General features: G+C 34.9%; 1 protein-coding gene across 1 annotated transcript; it reads right to left on the bottom strand.

Moving 5' to 3' along the window:
• Positions 1 to 1,111: 1,111 nt before the first annotated feature.
• LOC106057709 (uncharacterized) lies at positions 1,112 to 17,953 on the bottom strand. Its single transcript, XM_056013157.1, has 7 exons — positions 17,811 to 17,953; positions 13,291 to 13,455; positions 7,274 to 7,372; positions 6,291 to 6,410; positions 4,630 to 4,732; positions 2,144 to 2,261; positions 1,112 to 1,349 (listed from the first exon to the last, which is right to left on the bottom strand). Exons 2-7 carry the CDS (start codon positions 13,385 to 13,387, stop codon positions 1,302 to 1,304), a joined length of 585 nt encoding a protein of 194 aa, XP_055869132.1. The 5' UTR covers positions 13,388 to 13,455; positions 17,811 to 17,953; the 3' UTR covers positions 1,112 to 1,301.
• Positions 17,954 to 18,778: the final 825 nt, after the last annotated feature.

Raw genomic sequence — 18,778 nt, 5'->3', positions numbered from 1 at the left:
CTAGTCAACACTGACATACATAGACACTAGTCAACACTGACATACATAGACACTAGTCAACACTGACATACATAGACACTAGTCAACACTGACATACATAGACACTAGTCAACACTGACATACATAGACACTAGTCAACACTGACATACATAGACACTAGTCAACACTGACATACATAGACACTAGTCAACACTGACATACATAGACACTAGTCAACACTGACATACATAGACACTAGTCAACACTGACATACATAGACCAGATCATTCGTTATAGAAAGCCTGAACAATGACATGCGACGACGCCACCTGAAGGCAGTGGGGTCCTAAAGCTTGTTGCCAAGTCGTACAGACCTGTATTGTGATTGTGACAACGAGCTAATGGTTTCCACAGCCCACAGGTTGAGTCAGGTTGAAGTGTCCAGGCCTTCTATGACGATTGCGTCATAGACATTAGTCAACACTGACTTATATAGGAGCTAGTCAACACTGACTTACATAGGAGCTAGTCAACACTGACTTGCATAGGAGCTAGTCAACACTGACTTACATAGGAGCTAGTCAACACTGACTAACATAGACATTAGTCAACACTGACTTACATAGGAGCTAGTCAACACTGACTAACATAGACACTAGTCAACACTGACATACAAACTATATTGTCATTAAACGATACATGTATCATTTTATACTGAAATAAATTACTAATTCTAATCATAGCTTAGGATTCAAACTTCATACAATTGTAAAACAAAAAATAATGGAAAAGATAAATTTAAAACCCAGAGGCATTAATTCTTATTTTGTTTGATTGTTTAGGGTAGTTTAGACATAGATTCTAAACATAATCTGAGCAAACGATGATTGAGCTTTACATGGTTCAGAAATCAAGCTTTTAAAAATAAACATAAAAACGACTAGTTGACAGGTGACTTGTGGTGTACCAAGAGTCTAATAGACTTTGGAACATGTGCTGCTTGTAACTTAACACACACACACACACACATACTTATATTATATGTGCACGCGTGCATTGAGAATTGAGCTAGATATTGTTTTTACTGAGTAGATCTTGTGATGTACAAAGAACAAAACAACTAGATCTAGACTTAAGTTCTCACTTTTTCTTTATTCTTCTTTCTGTAATTCTCTTTCATTTCAAGTCACCAGTTCATGTTTTCCAAAACACCTTCACACCTAACATCGCCATTTTTGTTTTGCTCACGATCTTGTCTTAACAACACCATGGACTTCGTGCTGCTCAGTCTTTCATTCAATCTCTACAAGAATTGGTTGGGCTCAAGGTTTTCTGGTTGTTGTTGTTGTTGTTGTTGTTGTTGTTGGGGGCTGACAAAAACAAAAATTTAAATGGAATTACTCTTTAAAAAAAAACAATAACAAAAATAAATTAAAAACATGCAATAATGATGTTTTAACAGAATATTTAGAGACAGATTGTTTTATTTTAATACTATGATGCCCTCAATGTTTAAAATGTAAGATTTGCACATTCGATCGATACAATGTTACTTTCTATTGAATGTTATGTTACAGAATGTGTGTTTTACTGAAGTACACTGGGATCGAATACACAAAAAATCTATTCGAAAACATCATCGCATTTTACGAAACTGTCTCCCTTCCAGTGTAATAGTATTTTATTGACACTGCTTATCTTCAGTGCAATAGTGTTGCACGCACAAACATATAAAATATTCATAATTAAAGATATGTATTAGGCATAAGAACAGATGTATAAATAAACTTTCACCAAATTTAATTCTCAAAAAAAACATTTTCAATGAGACATTGGGATAGATCTTAGTTGGTTCTGTTCTCTACTGAGTTCCTGAGATATAACTAATCAATTCATTCTGGCTTTTAACTTATACTCTATGTAGAGTAAACATTAGGTTATTAAATGCTGGAATGTTGAGAGCAACTTTCAGTAGCCGACTTGATTTATCAACTAATTTTGTCCCTTTTTAAATATCCTTTTGAAATATTAAACTTAATAAACTTCTGTCATTCAAGATTTGGCAGCCTATAGGATTTTAATCAATAGCGGTGTTGTTTAAATTTACATTATGGAAAAATTATGAAAAACATGTTGATGTGATGTATCTACTTATATTACTCACCCTTGATGCCTCTTTTTTCAAACAATCTTGATATTGATCGTCGGGTATTTCAAGTATGTAAGGCACGTACGTGTACATACATTTGTTGAAACTCTCTCCAGAGATAAAAAATGATTTACTGCGGGGAGAAACAATATTTGGTGAGAACAAAATTATGCTTATTAGTGACCACTTTAAGTCCATGGTATACAGAAAACTTGATAGCTAGATGAATAGCTAGATAAATAGATAGATAAATAGCTAGATAGATGAATAGCTAGATAAATAGCTAGATAGCTAGTTAGATTAATATAAATAGATAGATAGATAGATAGATAGATAGATAGATAGATAGATAGATAGATAGATAGATAGATAAATAGATAGATAGATAGATAGATAGATAGATAGATAGATAGATAGATAGATAGATAGATAGATAGATAGATAGATAGATAGATGGATAGATGGATGGATGGATGGATAGATAGATAGATAGATAGATAGATAGATAGATAGATAGATAGATAGATAGATAGATAGTAGGTACCTGACATTAGTTAAGGAAAGGTGGTTGGTTGTTGTGTTGGCCACAACATACCATTGTTAACTATCGGCCATATAAACAATGACCTTAAAATCATCTTAAATAATGATGTGTCATTGATTTAAAAAAATGTAAAATGCTGTATCAGAAAAGGATTTACAGACGAATATCTCAGTTCTCTCTCAACAGGATAGACTTCTAAGTCACCCCATAGGAAACATATTTATTTAGTGGGCTTGTTAAAATTTTGAGTCAGCCAGCAAAATATGTTTTTAAAACCCATTTTAAAAAAAAGCTTATCTAATGGGAAAAACTCCGCGCTTACAACTATATCTACAATAATGTTAGAGGCCTTTCCGGTATTCGACATCCAACAAAATAATTGATTGACAAAATGCTTAATTTTTAATTGGTTCACGTTTTGTTAGGTACAATTAAAGAATTGTCTAAAGGTTTAAAGTTTTAACTTGATCCGACTATGAATCACAGTTTTAGGTTAGAGATTAGTGACAAAAGAACAAAAGAACTGGATAGTGAATATACAGCGACGATGCTTTTAGCTTTGGAGAAAATAAACATTCACTGTTTGGGAATGACGTTTAGATCAGGAGCAGACTGCGTGTTCAAAGCGGCCCTGGCATAACCCTATCATCCGGCCAACAAATTGATTGCCATACGACGTGCATCTAGTAACCTTCCCTCAAAATAATTTAACGTTTTGATAATAATCAAAAACTATATTCAAGCATGCAAAATTTGGTTTAACTAGACCTAATTTAACGTATTGTATTTCTACAACCAGATAGACTTAGACTATTAGAGGCTATTGAAAATCTCAATTTGTAAAAAACAATTGTACATTAATTACTTGGATAGAATAGTTAGAAAAGAGAATTTTATAACATGATTTTAAAACTATTAGATATATTTAAAAGAGTGAAGCATAACACTTGACAAGTGAGCAACTTGAAAGTTCTTGTAATATATTAATTTATGAGGTATAAAAGGTCCCCCATCAACAAACTTTATCAACATGAAAGTTGCAAGTGTTCTTGTGTTAAGGTGCTGTAAGCCTATTCTTTAACCATTTGAACGTGCCGAAACGTCTTTCACAAGTTACTTGAGTAAGCGCTAACTTAAAAAAAACCAAACTGAAGATTACAAAACACGCCCCCTGTCAATAAATTGATTGTACTTCTTTAAAATTCAGTAATGACCATTTGACCCGTTCTCACAAGACAACTCTCTTAGCTCTCACCTCCCATCTCTCACATCGTTCTGTTCATCTCCACCAATCTCTAGCCCTAACGGAGTAAAATTCGTAGCGTGGAAATCCTGGAATCTTGTAATGTTCCATCCCAATAAAATAGAATGCACGTTGGACTGGACACGCTCTATTGGAGTCATTTTTTTTTCTTGTAAATTGGATCTATAGATTACTGTATGCAATAATACCCCTAATGTAACCGAGATTCTTTACTAATTTATAAGCTCAGCGTCTCGTAATAGCTTCGCCCGATTATGTTCAAACTAACTTCTACTGGACTATACAAAATATATATGTTAAAATCGCTAATTGTAAATAGAGGATTATAAATTACCAGTAGCATGGTATATGTTTATAGATCTAGGCGATTCCATTATTAAGAGAGTATGACACAGTAAAATCTGTGAAGTTTTTTTATGAAAGGTTAAAGAAAGTCAATCAAATATACGGTTCTTAATGTCATTCAAAGTGGCCCATTCGGCGACACTACAGGCTCATTTGGGTACTGGTCCACCGGCGATTAGCCCGGTTGCCCATATAGCCAGTCAGCCTCTGGTTTAGATATTTCTTTGATGTTTCGCGATCCTGTGGATGTTTGATCTCTCACGCAGTGAAGCTTTTTTTAAATTGGGATCTTAACACATATATATAAACATTCAATGTACGTTAGATGACCATTTCCAATATACTTACAGTGGGCAGTCCATTGTGTAAGGTCGTGAGTTGACGCACCAGACATACTTGGTACAGGTCTCATTGTGGGGCAAGTAGAAAGAATCGATTCCTTCACAGGATGCTGAAAGTTAAGACTTAGATGTAGTCCAGACAGACAATATGACATGCGAAATTAAATTGTGATGCAAATGTAAAAAAAAAATATATTTGGTAGCATCTGTAAATAAATAAAAAGTTTGACCAATAACCGCTCAATAGGAATAAAGTAAACAATTAATTACATGTATAAAACCAACTGGTTGCTCATATTACATTCTTATTACACATTTGTAGTGGTCTCCCTTATCTGTCCAGTCTGGTTTGATTTGAAAAAAAAAAGGCAATATACATTTTTAGGCAGAAATTGAATTTGAGCCTATGCTGTGGAAGAGACTACAACCATAGCTATATATCACTCGGCCACAACTCAAATTCGGGGGACGGATGACAAAACAACAGATCACGCAAATGTGTTTTTTTTATGTTTTTTTTAAATATATATATATATATATATATATATATATATATATATATATATATATATATATATATATATAAAGATACACATTTAATAAGGGTTTCTTGTTTTTCAAATTACCAAAAGCTCAAATTTATTTTTTGCATACAGCAGAGTCTTGATTTTATAGTTCAAGATTTCCTAAAAGGGCTAATACTAAGTAATATAAAATAAAAACAATGCACTAGGCCTACTTAATAGACAGTTTCAAATTGCAAAGTAGTGCTTCACATTTTTAGCGGCCCCCGAAAGGGGAAAAGACGCTCTTAGTTTTGTGTGAAATGTCTGTCCGTCTGTCCTCCGTCCGTCCCATTTAGATCTCGTAAACTAGAAAAGATAGTGAAAATCCGACATCATAATATTTTAGTCCATTCAAAGTTCTGATGCAACGGCTACTTTTTTCTTTTCTAAAAGTAAAAAATTGAATTTTTTAAATCACTTATACTAGCAGTTTTTTTTCCATAAAAATACACCACTTTTAAAACTATTCACTATTAATAGTATTCAACACAGGAGGCTCTTTAGTAGGGGAGATTACCATTTACCATATTTCTAGCACATGTATGCAAACGGTTTTTAGATTTTTTGTTAAAAAAATATATTTTTTTTTACATCTGTATTGCTACGTTATGTAATTTCTGTCCTACTAACTACTACATTTACCCAAAAATAATGTTTACTTTTTTTTAAGAGAAAAAAATCTATTTAGCATGCATATATGCATATAAGTAAGACATAATTTAAAACAACAACTAATAAGTAGGTTTTCATATTTCTCCTGAACTGCACACTACAACAGGCTAGCTAGGGCGGGTTCACATTTAACTTTACATTCACTTTCACCTATCCTTTTGTCTGTTTGAACACTGAGGCACCACACAAGATCTGTCAATCTTCTCTGTCATTTGTCTTTGATAGAATTTAATTAGTATGTTCTTTCTGAAAATATTGAAACCTGCCTTTTTACCTGCCTGGGTGGACCACTTCGGAGGCCGATTTTAAGTTTGTGTTTTTTAGATACATAATGTATAAGACTCTGGTCTCGTATTCTGTTACATTCTCTAAGATCTCAAAATTCTGGAAATAGGCAATGTTCAACTGAAGACCACATGTTATGACTTACTAGGTGGTCCTTTGCTTTGACAATTAGGATGCAGGGGGACTTCACCTTCATTTTTACAGAAACCATCTTTTGGATCGAACCTATTTCCAATTCTGCAAGACATTATTGCGTAAGCTTCCTCTGAGGAGATAAGAATATGAAATAATGAAAGTATCGACGTATTGAAATATCTATCTATCTATCATTATATATATATATATATATTTGATATAGCCATTTATCTCCATGATGCTTCATTTTGTGATCTATACTTAATTGCTGCAATAAAATGCTAATGCTTCTATGCCATCAGCTCTCTCGTTATGAATTGGAATTTAATGAGCTTTGGCTTGTATGATTGTGACAACTGTCTAATAAACAGAAACTAGAATGAAAAGTTCAACTCTAATTCGTTCTGTAACACTATATAGTTTTTTGGATTTTTTTTTAGTGCCAAAAAATTACAACTTCCCAGAATGTATTGAATTCATTGTTTGTCAAGAAAACTTCCACTAGACTTGTATGTAGTGTATTTTTTCAAACTCTAATAAACAAAAAATCTTTCAGTGAAAAAAGAAAGTTCATAATATTCCATTTAACATGTACATAATTGTTTGCCCTACTTTCTGTTAAAAAAAACGAAATTGTTTGCCCTACTTTCTGTTAAAAAAAAACGAAATTGTTTGCCCTACTTACTGTTAAAAAAAGAAATTGTTTGCCCTACTTTCTGTAAAAAAAAACGAAATTGTTTGCCCTACTTACTGTTAAAAAAAAAGAAATTGTTTGCCCTACTTTCTGTTAAAAAAAAAACGAAATTGTTTGCCCTACATACTGTTAAAAAAAAAGAAATTGTTTGCCCTACTTTCTGTAAAAAAAAAACGAAATTGTTTGCCCTACTTTCTGTAAAAAAAAAACGAAATTGTTTGCCCTACTTTCTGTTAAAAAAAACGAAATTGTTTGCCCTACTTTCTATTAAAAAAAACGAAATTGTTTGCCCTACTTACTGTAAAAGCAGATGCAAAAACTTTCCTGCTCACATTCGTTCTCTGGTAGACCCACCACTCTGTTGGTTTCATTGGATGAATAACACAGCTTGTTGTAAACTAGAGATATAAAAACAGTTTTAATGTAGGACTAAATCTGCGCTACCAACCTAGAAGGAAATCTCGGCGGCCACACCCAAACATGAGAAAGCTGTCTGGAGTAAACCCTGATGAAAAAATCAGGAGTCGTTGACCCTTTAGCAGCTTGCAGCACACATTGCTACATCTTGGAAAAAAAGCTGCAAGGCCGCTGATCTCAAACTGTCTGAAGGACCAGCAGTTCCTTTGGACACATTGGATGCGTGGAAAGAGGGGGGGGAAACTGCTGTGTCTGTGTGGGAGACAACATTCAGACCATAGGCTAATGTCAGGATTTGACTCATTTCTAACAGATGCACCAAATGTGTTCCACGACTGAAGGAGACTGACACAAAAGAGTTACACTATATAGAATGCACTGGCCGATCTAGGAAGAATGGGGGGGGGGGGGTAAGGGTGATCCACTCGGCTGACCACCCCCCCCCCCCCCAAGGCGGACGAATTTTAGGAAAGAAATTACAAAATTTGTATACGAATTTATTAGTTATGTTACTAATTATTTATATTTCAACTTATTTTTAGATTATTTCGCCCCCCCCCTTTCTAGTATGTTGGCCGATTAGGTGGGATTGGGAGGTGGTGATGGCATCAAAACCGCCCCCCCCCCCCACCATAAACGTTCGAGTGGGGGGGGGCGGTCGAATATATTTGTAGAAATCACAGCTTGTTTATGTAATCAATTAAATATCTATATAATTAAAACTTGTTATTGATATTTTAACCGATCTTTATATTATGTCGTTCCCATGTTAGCCGATTGGGGGGGGGGGGGGGCGAATACATCTACTGCCCTTCCAACCTAAACCCTTTGAGTGGGGTGGGGCGGTCTTACTTTTATGGAGAAATCATAGTTTGTGAACAAAATTAGTTGAATTCCAATATAATTTTTATATTATGTCGATACACTTCTGGTATCATAGCCGATTCGGTGGGGTGGGGTGGGGGGCGATTGCTTCTGCATCCCTCCCCAGTCTAGCTCTCTGAATGGGGGGGGGGCGGTCCTATTTTTATGGAGAAATTATAGTTTGTGAACATAATTAGTTGAATATCTATATAATATAAGGTAAATATTGATGTTTTAATCCATTGGTATATTTTGCAACGTGTGCACTCCGATCTAAAAAATTTTAACATTAGTAAATATAAAAGGAAAAAGGGTTGTACCAGGTGGGAGGGGCGATACATGCAATCGCCTTCCGCCCATAGAACAAACAAATACTTTTTTTCTTTTTGTATATTAGTTAAGAAATTACAAAAAAAATGTCACTAATATAATTTATATATGCTATAAATTAAATTCTTTTATCAAATCGCTCCATCCCTATTCTTTAATGCCAAAATGCAATCATTAGCAGAATTCATAAAAAGGGACGAAGATTAATCGTTTTCACTCTATCGCCACCTCCCCTTTCCTGACGAAAAGATGACGTTTTAAAACAGAAAAGTCAAATATGACGACAGAGTATATGTAATTGTATACGAATTTATCTGAGTTATTTTAAGAAAGTCTTGCTTTTGGTAAATTTAGAATTCATACAAAAATTTTCATTATAAGAGTAACAATTGAGATGAGTTCTGAACCCAAATATTATTTTCCTAGTCATCTTTTTCAACCTTTACTAATAATGATATTTTTCTGTTGTATAAAATAATTTGGGACAATAACTCACGATTTATGCTTGAATCCTAAAAATGCAAATAATTTAGAGTAGATTTAATAGGTTCACTTAATTTCTTCTCCCACTTCCTAAATGTTTTTTTTTAGAGCTTTGAATTATAGTTCTGTAACAAAACAAAGTTACAAACATGTCTGTTGAACAAAATGTATCACTTACAATGATTTTTTTAAATATTATTTTTCGGCGGCTTTCCTCAAAGTTTTAATTTAAATCTATTAAGTATCTTTATCTTTTCAAGAACAAATCGGTTGTATTTGCGATGTAGTAAGAGCCTTTAAAATCATATTAGAATATTTTTTCATTATTCAAAAGGTCCTATCTTAATAGGAAAATGTGTTTTTGCAGTGAAGAATGCAAGAAAACGATTTTGGCTGTCTAGAGAAAAACCTCGACATGGCTGTTTTTTTTTTGTTGTTTTTTTTCGAATAATTTTTTTTTCGGCGGCGATCCTCAAAGCCTTAATCTAAATATGTGAAGTATCTTATTTTTTCGTGGAACAAATCGATTGTATTTGCAATGTAGTAAGGGCCTATAAATTCATATTAGAATATTTTTCAAGTAAAACATTATTCAAAGATCCTTTTTTGAATATAATGAATAATGAGCTGTAGATGTCGGGAGAATATGATTCTGCAGTGAATAATGCAAAAAAAAAAACAACAACCGCTTTTGGCGTCGGGGTACTGGGGTACTGGGGGAAGGGCTTACACGGCTCCCCCAGACCCCTTAGCAGTCAAGAGAAAGGCCTCAACATGACTTTATTTTCTGCTCTTTTTTCTCTAATATATATATATATATATATATTTGCTAAACGCACGTTTATGCTTAGGGTTAGGGTTTACTGGGCGTTAGGGTTAGGGTTTGGAAAAAAATCGCCCCCCCCTCCCCACTCCAAAGTTCTGGATCCGCTAGTGATATAATGTAATTTTATATTATTTATAATATTACCAGTAATACTCAATGTAAAATTTTAAAGGATCGCTTCGTCTGTTTAAGTAATGATAGTCCGATTGGTGACTTCTGACATTACTAATAAGTCGAGTTAAATCGAGCAGAAGACTGGTCATCTACCTTTTTTTTTACAAAGCTTATATCAACTCACTGTCTGTCTGGGTGAAAACTTGTACACGTTATTTCGCCCACGTTTTTGGAACAAGTGGAACATTTGCATAATTATTCCTTGTTTATGACAACATATGAATCAATCAACTGAAAAAAAATTTGTTAACCAATTAGTTGAAATCAATTTTATTTTATTTAGAAAATGTACTAAGCTAAGAGAAGATAATCCATGTGTAGAGAGAGGGCTAACAATAATTAGGAATTTTAAACAAACGATATACTATTAAAACTTTCTATTTTTAGAAGTAATTGAGTAGCTGAGTGAATAGCACGTCACCATCCATCGAGGAGGCTTGATTTCGAATTTTTTAAAAATTGCTTTTGAAAAGGGCAGCATGGAAACATTCTCCCAGATATCTCCCTCTCATTTCCAACAGTCTACAAAAGTGACGAAACCATAAGGCGCAATTACACGCTGAGCATGTTATAAGCATGAAAGTTTAGCTAAACAAAACTATTAAATATAAATTTGTATTTTCAGACCTGGAGACAGCTCCATGAATAGCAAGCTGTTTGGTGTATCCAAGTGTACAGACTAGGGAAGCACCGATACGTGAAGTATTTTAATAAGCTACATACATAATTTGAGTGAAATTGTTAGCACATGAGAGTCTAGTGTATATGATTTTCGCTTGTAGCAAAAAAAAAAAAAAAAAAAATCCTTTAGTAAGCAACAGTTATGTTTCGCTTTCAATGTGGCGACCAAGACTTTGTTTATTTGTTTCTATATATTTCATGCCAGAGAGCAGTAGCAGAATCTTGTCTTGTTTTCCGTAAGAGTATTTGAGTAGCGTTGTTCTGAATTCGCTGCAGTTTTGCCATTTTGTCATCAGGAATATGGAAGAGTGTGAATGCATCAGATAGCTTTTTGGTTGGTCCCGTAGTCCAATATGGTCGGATCTGGTTTAATCTGCGCAGCCATAGTTCGAGTCAAAACGTTGGTTTGGATTAACTAAGAACTGGCAGCAGCAGCAAAAAAATAATGAATAAGCTGCTTTGGCTGAGTATTTTGGTGATGAAACTGCAGATATCTCAGACACATTTCGGTTCCTTAATGGCGATTGTATTTGAGAAGACTTCGTTAGTTTTGTTCCTGTTGTTCATGGTGTGTCTAACGTCATTGTTAGCGAATACATGATGTACGGTATAGACATAGACAAACTTCTCTGCCAAGGCTACGATTGCTGCTCCGTGATTGCTAGCATTCAGAACTATGTTCAGGCAAGGATTCGTGAAAAATATCCAAAAGCAGCCATTGTCCGTAGCGCGTCTCACAGATTTAACCGTGTTATCAATGACACGAATGACGTTTTAGATGTACGTAATGCTGTTGGTGTCATCAAGAAGACTATCTATTTCCCGTAGCAGTTCCATTTGACATCTTTGTGTGAGACACGATGTACTGAGAAATAAAAACCCAGTCACAACTTGGAGATGATTTGGCGGATATTAAACCAACGACTGCATGTGAAACCAAACTGCACATTTGTAATAAGTGCCGGTTTACGTTTAATGTCTTAACGCTTTACATCAAGTGTGCATCTATTGCCAAGTGTTGCAGTCTGCCCAACTGAACATAGTGGCAGTTCAACATCAGCAGTCTCATTGACTCATTCAAAAACCAACTGAACATAGTGGCAGTTCAACAGCACATCAGCAGTCTCATTGACTCATTCAAAAACCAACTGAACATAGTGGCAGTTCAACAGCACATCAGCAGTCTCATTGACTCATTCAAAAACCAACTGAACATAGTGGGCAGTTCAACAGCACATCAGCAGTCTCATTGACTCATTCAAAAACCAACTGAACATAATGGCAGTTCAACAGCACATCAGCAGTCTCATTGACTCATTCAAAAACCAACTGAACATAATGGCAGTTCAACAGCACATCAGCAGTCTCATTGACTCATTCAAAAACCAACTGAACATAATGGCAGTTCAACAGCACATCAGCAGTCTCATTGACTCATTCAAAAACCAACTGAACATAGTGGGCAGTTCAACAGCACATCAGCAGTCTCATTGACTCATTCAAAAACCAACTGAACATAATGGCAGTTCAACAGCACATCAGCAGTCTCATTGACTCATTCAAAAACCAACTGAACATAATGGCAGTTCAACAGCACATCAGCAGTCTCATTGACTCATTCAAAAACCAACTGAACATAGTGGCAGTTCAACAGCACATCAGCAGTCTCATTGACTCATTCAAAAACCAACTGAACATAGTGGCAGTTCAACAGCACATCAGCAGTCTCATTGACTCATTCAAAAACCAACTGAACATAGTGGCAGTTCAACAGCACATCAGCAGTCTCATTGACTCATTCAAAAACCAACTGAACATAGTGGCAGTTCAACAGCAGCAGTCTCATTGACTCATTCAAAAACCAACTTGACTTTGCTTAGAAACACTGAAGGGATGGCATCCTGTAAGGCGAGACTGCTGGCAGACAAACTTGATACTGTGTGGATGCTGCCGAACAAAGATCACATATATGGAGTTTAGCAGCTATTACAGAACTTGGTTTTTCATTCCATAACTTGATTTTGTTTTCCTTTGCGTCTCGACTTTTAGGTATTAATAATGCTCAGCTCATATGGTTTTGTCTTTATCTAAAACGATGCAAGAGCTGGAACGTGAAGAAGAATATCAGCACTGTGCATGATAAGCACTCATGGCCAGCTTGTCCAACACGCAATTCACTACTAAAGTTATTGACAGTTTCGGCAGTCACAGTCGACAATTGCAATTTTTGTTTTAATTGACCGCAGGGAGGGACCAGGATAAGCTTAACAGCGTGTACAGTAAAGAGTTTGTTCACGTGGTTGATGTTTTATTTGAACAACTATTTACAGTGCACTTAAAATGGATGGGGAGGGTGTACCAGTTATTTTCTTTAATATTCTGCGTATCAAGGAAATTGAATCTATTATGTTGAACCGTAGGTGTCAACTTGCACTCCCCTGCAAAAAATCCTGCTGACGCCCATGGTGTGGTGTGATGCATGTATGCATATATACAATGCAATCTAAAAGTGTGTCTGTGTAGTGTGTCTAATATACTCACGTGGGTCTAGACCTATTAGATATCTTGTTCCTCTTCCTTCACATGTACCCATCACTACTATTACCATCAGGAGAGCGAGGAGTGTTGATGTCGCCATTCTTGCGTTGGACTTTGTTGCTTTTGTTTCTTACTTAGATTTTCTTTATTTCTTATTTCTCGATGTTTCTACCGTAAAACAATCAAATGTAGACATATACAGAAGTGGGTATGTATATAAGTCATAAAAGATATATGCATAGATACAATTAGTTTAAGCTGTCATCTTTATTTCAGAAGATATTTAGATCATAAAAACTAACTGTATGGCTGCATAAATAAATAATTTAGTTGAGAAATACAATACATTTTAAAGATAAAAAAAACTTGGTTAGACAAAGAAAGCCAACACACGGTTGCATGAACTTCATTGGAAATATAAAAACAAAATAATCCTGTAAATGCTCTTAAAATAAGCGAATGATTAACCGCAATAACTATTTTATGAGGGAACGTCAGTCATTTAAACAGAGCTTATGTCAATTGACTCTGTCTGTCTGGTAAAAAGTGTGTACACGATATTTCTCCCTCACCCATTCTCGGATCAAATTGAAACTTTGCTCAATTATTCATTGACATAGACAAAACAAGCATCAATTAAAAAAAAAAACTTTAAACAAGTGGACAATTAATAACTGATAATTAATTATTTAGTTTACTAGCAACAAGGGAAAGTAATACTTCAGTATTCACAGATATGGCTAAAAGTTTTGGCTTTTGTCCCCTTAAATAATTGTTAACACTATTTCTCCATCTCGTATTCTCCGATCAAATTGATATCTTAACACAATTATTTATTGTGCCTAACAAAACATGAATCAATAAACACAAATTCTTATAAGTCAAATAATTATTGGTAATTTAATTATTTTGTTTGAAATCAAATAAGGGAAATAACTATACATAATTGGTAAATATAGTTTTAAGGACGAAGTTTTTCCACTTTACATAAAGTTTTTTTTTTTTTTTTTTTATTTTTTTTAAAGGATTTTTGTATATATTGCTTGTTAATTCACACTTATCACATTACTAATGTATGCTACTATAATGGAGTGTACAATAACAGAAATTTAACTATCTGTATGACAAAAACAGCAGATGTCCACATCTCACAAATAACACACTATAGGGCACGTAAGCTTATAGTGCTTAGTGATGGGGTCTACACACTGTCATATGTGCTGACCCAATTTTTAAATATTGACTACATAGTTTAATTAAATCAATCTTATTTGTATTTTAATATAGAACCTTTCGAGACAGAACTTAAAACCGAGAAGTAACTAAGAGATTTCGTTTATACGTTTCTTATTTTTATTTTAAAAAATAGTCATTTGAATTGGGTTCTATGCTGTCTCGCTGCTGCTTTAAAACCCTTCCTACAGGTTATATTCTATGATGATATAATATTGAATAGAGTTTGTGTGTTGTTGAATATTTTAGAATTTTATTTTGTAGTTTATAATGAAAGGAAGTAACTGGAGGCAGAGTAATGTCCCCTAGACTTGCTCAGTGCAACTAAGTCGAGATTGGGGTTTCAAGTCAAGCTACATCTTTATATCATAGTAAGTTGAGATTGGGGTTTCAAGTCAAGCTACATCTTTATATCACAGTAAGTTGAGATTGGGGTTTCAAGTCAAGCTACATCTTTATATCATAGTAAGTTGAGATTGGGGTTTCAAGTCAAGCTACATCTTTATATCACAGTAAGTTGAGATTGGGGTTTCAAGTCAAGCTACATCTTTATATCATAGTAAGTCGAGATTGGGGTTTCAAGTCAAGCTACATCTTTATATCATAGTAAGTTGAGATTGGGGTTTCAAGTCAAGCTACATCTTTATATCACAGTAAGTTGAGATTGGGGTTTCAAGTCAAGCTACATCTTTATATCATAGTAAGTCGAGATTGGGGTTTCAAGTCAAGCTACATCTTTATATCACAGTAAGTTGAGATTGGGGTTTCAAGTCAAGCTACATCTTTATATCACAGTAAGTTGAGATTGGGGTTTCAAGTCAAGCTACATCTTTATATCATAGTAAGTCGAGATTGGGGTTTCAAGTCAAGCTACATCTTTATATCATAGTAAGTCGAGATTGGGGTTTCAAGTCAAGCTACATCTTTATATCATAGTAAGTTGAGATTGGGGTTTCAAGTCAAGCTACATCTTTATATCATAGTAAGTCGAGATTGGGGTTTCAAGTCAAGCTACATCTTTATATCATAGTAAGTTGAGATTGGGGTTTAAAGTCAAGCTACATCTTTATATCATAGTAAGTCGAGATTGGGGTTTCAAGTCAAGCTACATCTTTATATCATAGTAAGTTGAGATTGGGGTTTCAAGTCAAGCTACATCTTTATATCACAGTAAGTTGAGATTGGGGTTTCAAGTCAAGCTACATCTTTATATCATAGTAAGTCGAGATTGGGGTTTCAAGTCAAGCTACATCTTTATATCATAGTAAGTTGAGATTGGGGTTTCAAGTCAAGCTACATCTTTATATCATAGTAAGTTGAGATTGGGGTTTCAAGTCAAGCTACATCTTTATATCATAGTAAGTCGAGATTGGGGTTTCAAGTCAAGCTACATCTTTATATCATAGTAAGTTGAGATTGGGGTTTCAAGTCAAGCTACATCTTTATATCATAGTAAGTTGAGATTGGGGTTTCAAGTCAAGCTACATCTTTATATCATAGTAAGTCGAGATTGGGGTTTCAAGTCAAGCTACATCTTTATATCATAGTAAGTTGAGATTGGGGTTTCAAGTCAAGCTACATCTTTATATCATAGTAAGTCGAGATTGGGGTTTCAAGTCAAGCTACATCTTTATATCATAGTAAGTTGAGATTGGGGTTTCAAGTCAAGCTACATCTTTATATCACAGTAAGTCGAGATTGGGGTTTCAAGTCAAGCTACATCTTTATATCACAGTAAGTTGAGATTGGGGTTTCAAGTCAAGCTACATCTTTATATCATAGTAAGTTGAGATTGGGGTTTCAAGTCAAGCTACATCTTTATATCACAGTAAGTCGAGATTGGGGTTTCAAGTCAAGCTACATCTTTATATCACAGTAAGTCGAAATTGGGGTTTCAAGTCAAGCTACATCTTTATATCATAGTAAGTTGAGATTGGGGTTTAAAGTCAAGCTACATCTTTATATCACAGTAAGTCGAGATTGGGGTTTCAAGTCAAGCTACATCTTTATATCACAGTAAGAGGCTTGAGATATAAAATCGAAAACTTTATATTTCTGGCAAATTTAATAATTATAGTTAAAAAGCTGATTTTGAAATTCCTAAAGGCTAAAAATTAGAAACTAAAGACACTCCTCTATCGATGACGTTTGTGCTAGGGCGTTATAATGTACATCTCTGAAGGAACGATTGAGTTTTGGACAAACAGGCGTGAAATGGCAGGTTTTTCAATAGTTTAAACTTTCAAAAGTTTAAAAGAACCGAATTATTCTTTAAGGTCTTTAACTATAGATTTTCTAGTAAATTAATTATAAACATTTGGCCTCCTTCATATATACATATGGCCTCCTTCATATATACATATGGCCTCCTTCATATATACATATAGCCTCCTTCATATATACATATGGCCTCCTTCATATATACATATAGCCTCCTTCATATATACATATAGCCTCCTTCATATATACATATAGCCTCCTTCATATATACATATGTCCTCCTTCATATATACATATAGCCTCCTTCATATATACATATAGCCTCCTTCATATATACATATAGCCTCCTTCATATATACATATAGCCTCCTTCATATATACATATAGCCTCCTTCATATATACATATAGCCTCCTTCATATATACATATGGCCTCCTTCATATATACATATAGCCTCCTTCATATATACATATAGCCTCCTTCATATATACATATAGCCTCCTTCATATATACATATGGCCTCCTTCATATATACATATAGCCTCCTTCATATATACATATAGCCTCCTTCATATATACATATGGCCTCCTTCAGTTGCAAAGCGACTATGGATCATCTCATGGAAAAGAGGTGAATGCTTAGGGATTAGCTGTGGTCGAAACAATGTCATACACACATCAGTTTCCCCCTCTCCACGCAGCTAATGTATCCTAAGAAACTGCTAGTGCCAATACAGTTTTGAGTCAGAGGCGTCGGAGGCTTTGCCAGGTTGTAACATTAGGTACTGCAAACTGCCTAAGGGTCGCCGACTCGCAATATTTGGATATTATCATTTTCACCAGTTTATACATGCCACAACTCAGAAATTGTAGTTTTAGTAATTGCTTAGAGATTATCGACCTCGTTGAAATCTGTAGTTTTAGTAAGAATTATTTCTATTACTTCGAGATAAAAAAAGCCAAGAGAATTGTATATGTTTGGTTATTGCTTGGTGATTATACAGATCAGAGAGATTTCAAGTTTTTTGTTTAGAGATTAGACACCTCATGAAGATCGTTAGTATCCTTACCTTTCTTTCTGTTAGTCCTCGGGTGGTGCTGCTTAACGTTACCTCGTTCAGGCCACACCATCCGCTTTTATATCATCAGTTTTCGTAAGGTGTCATATAGGTAGACCAGAGTGCGGCTCCCTAATGTGGCTGTGTGTGTGGGTGCCGGGTGGGGAGGCAAGGCAAGATTTCTTCCCATCCCATTCTTCACCTGGGTAAACATGAAATGGGCAAATTGATGAATCAATAAGGCGTAGATGATGTGCACACTGAGAGCCTTTACGTCTTCTGGGCTCAATTTAAAAAGGCGTCTTACATTAGTGTTTATTTGTAGACGCTGAATTTGTCATGGGTGTGGGGATGTCTTAACACAAGTAGTAGATTACAATTAGTACAGAATTTTGTTTAAATATTTCTCAACATTAAAAGTTTTTTTTTAAATTATGATATGTTAAAAATTAAAGATAAAAAGAAATCAACAGAGCCTAACCTTTCAAAAACATATGTTGTATGAAGGAAAAACAAATTAAGCTAAATTTCAAAGACATGATGTTAGCTGTGTGTGTGTGTGCTTGTGTGACAGAGTGGAAGGGAACTACTTTCTTTTTCGCCTTCATTATGAAGAGCTCAGACAGCATTAGTCATGGCCTGTGCCACGGCTGCCCTATTGTTTTTATGTCAGGCAGTTCTATCGATTTAACTTCTGAGTCGAGATCTGGCGCGGCTGTGAGGCCCGTCACTTGTTCGGAACTCCTAAAAACAAAAATCCGTTTTGAAGTCTGTGGTATGCATTCTTTGTTGAAGCTACACTTGGACATGCCTCTCTTGTTCTGGAATTTTTATTCTTCTGCAACTTCTGTTATTTTCTGTAGCTACAGAAAGATCCTAGGTCTCACATACAAAGACCCGCAACACAAACGAAGAGACTAGAAACAGGATAACATCGGCAATTGGGCCCCACGATTACCTCAGGGCTAGCGAAGACCTTC

The sequence above is a fragment of the Biomphalaria glabrata genome, chromosome 1, assembly GCF_947242115.1.
Source record: "Biomphalaria glabrata chromosome 1, xgBioGlab47.1, whole genome shotgun sequence".
NCBI lineage: Eukaryota > Metazoa > Mollusca > Gastropoda > Planorbidae > Biomphalaria > Biomphalaria glabrata.
Note: the sequence above shows the minus strand (reverse complement) of the source record. Positions and strands in the feature narration are given on the sequence as shown.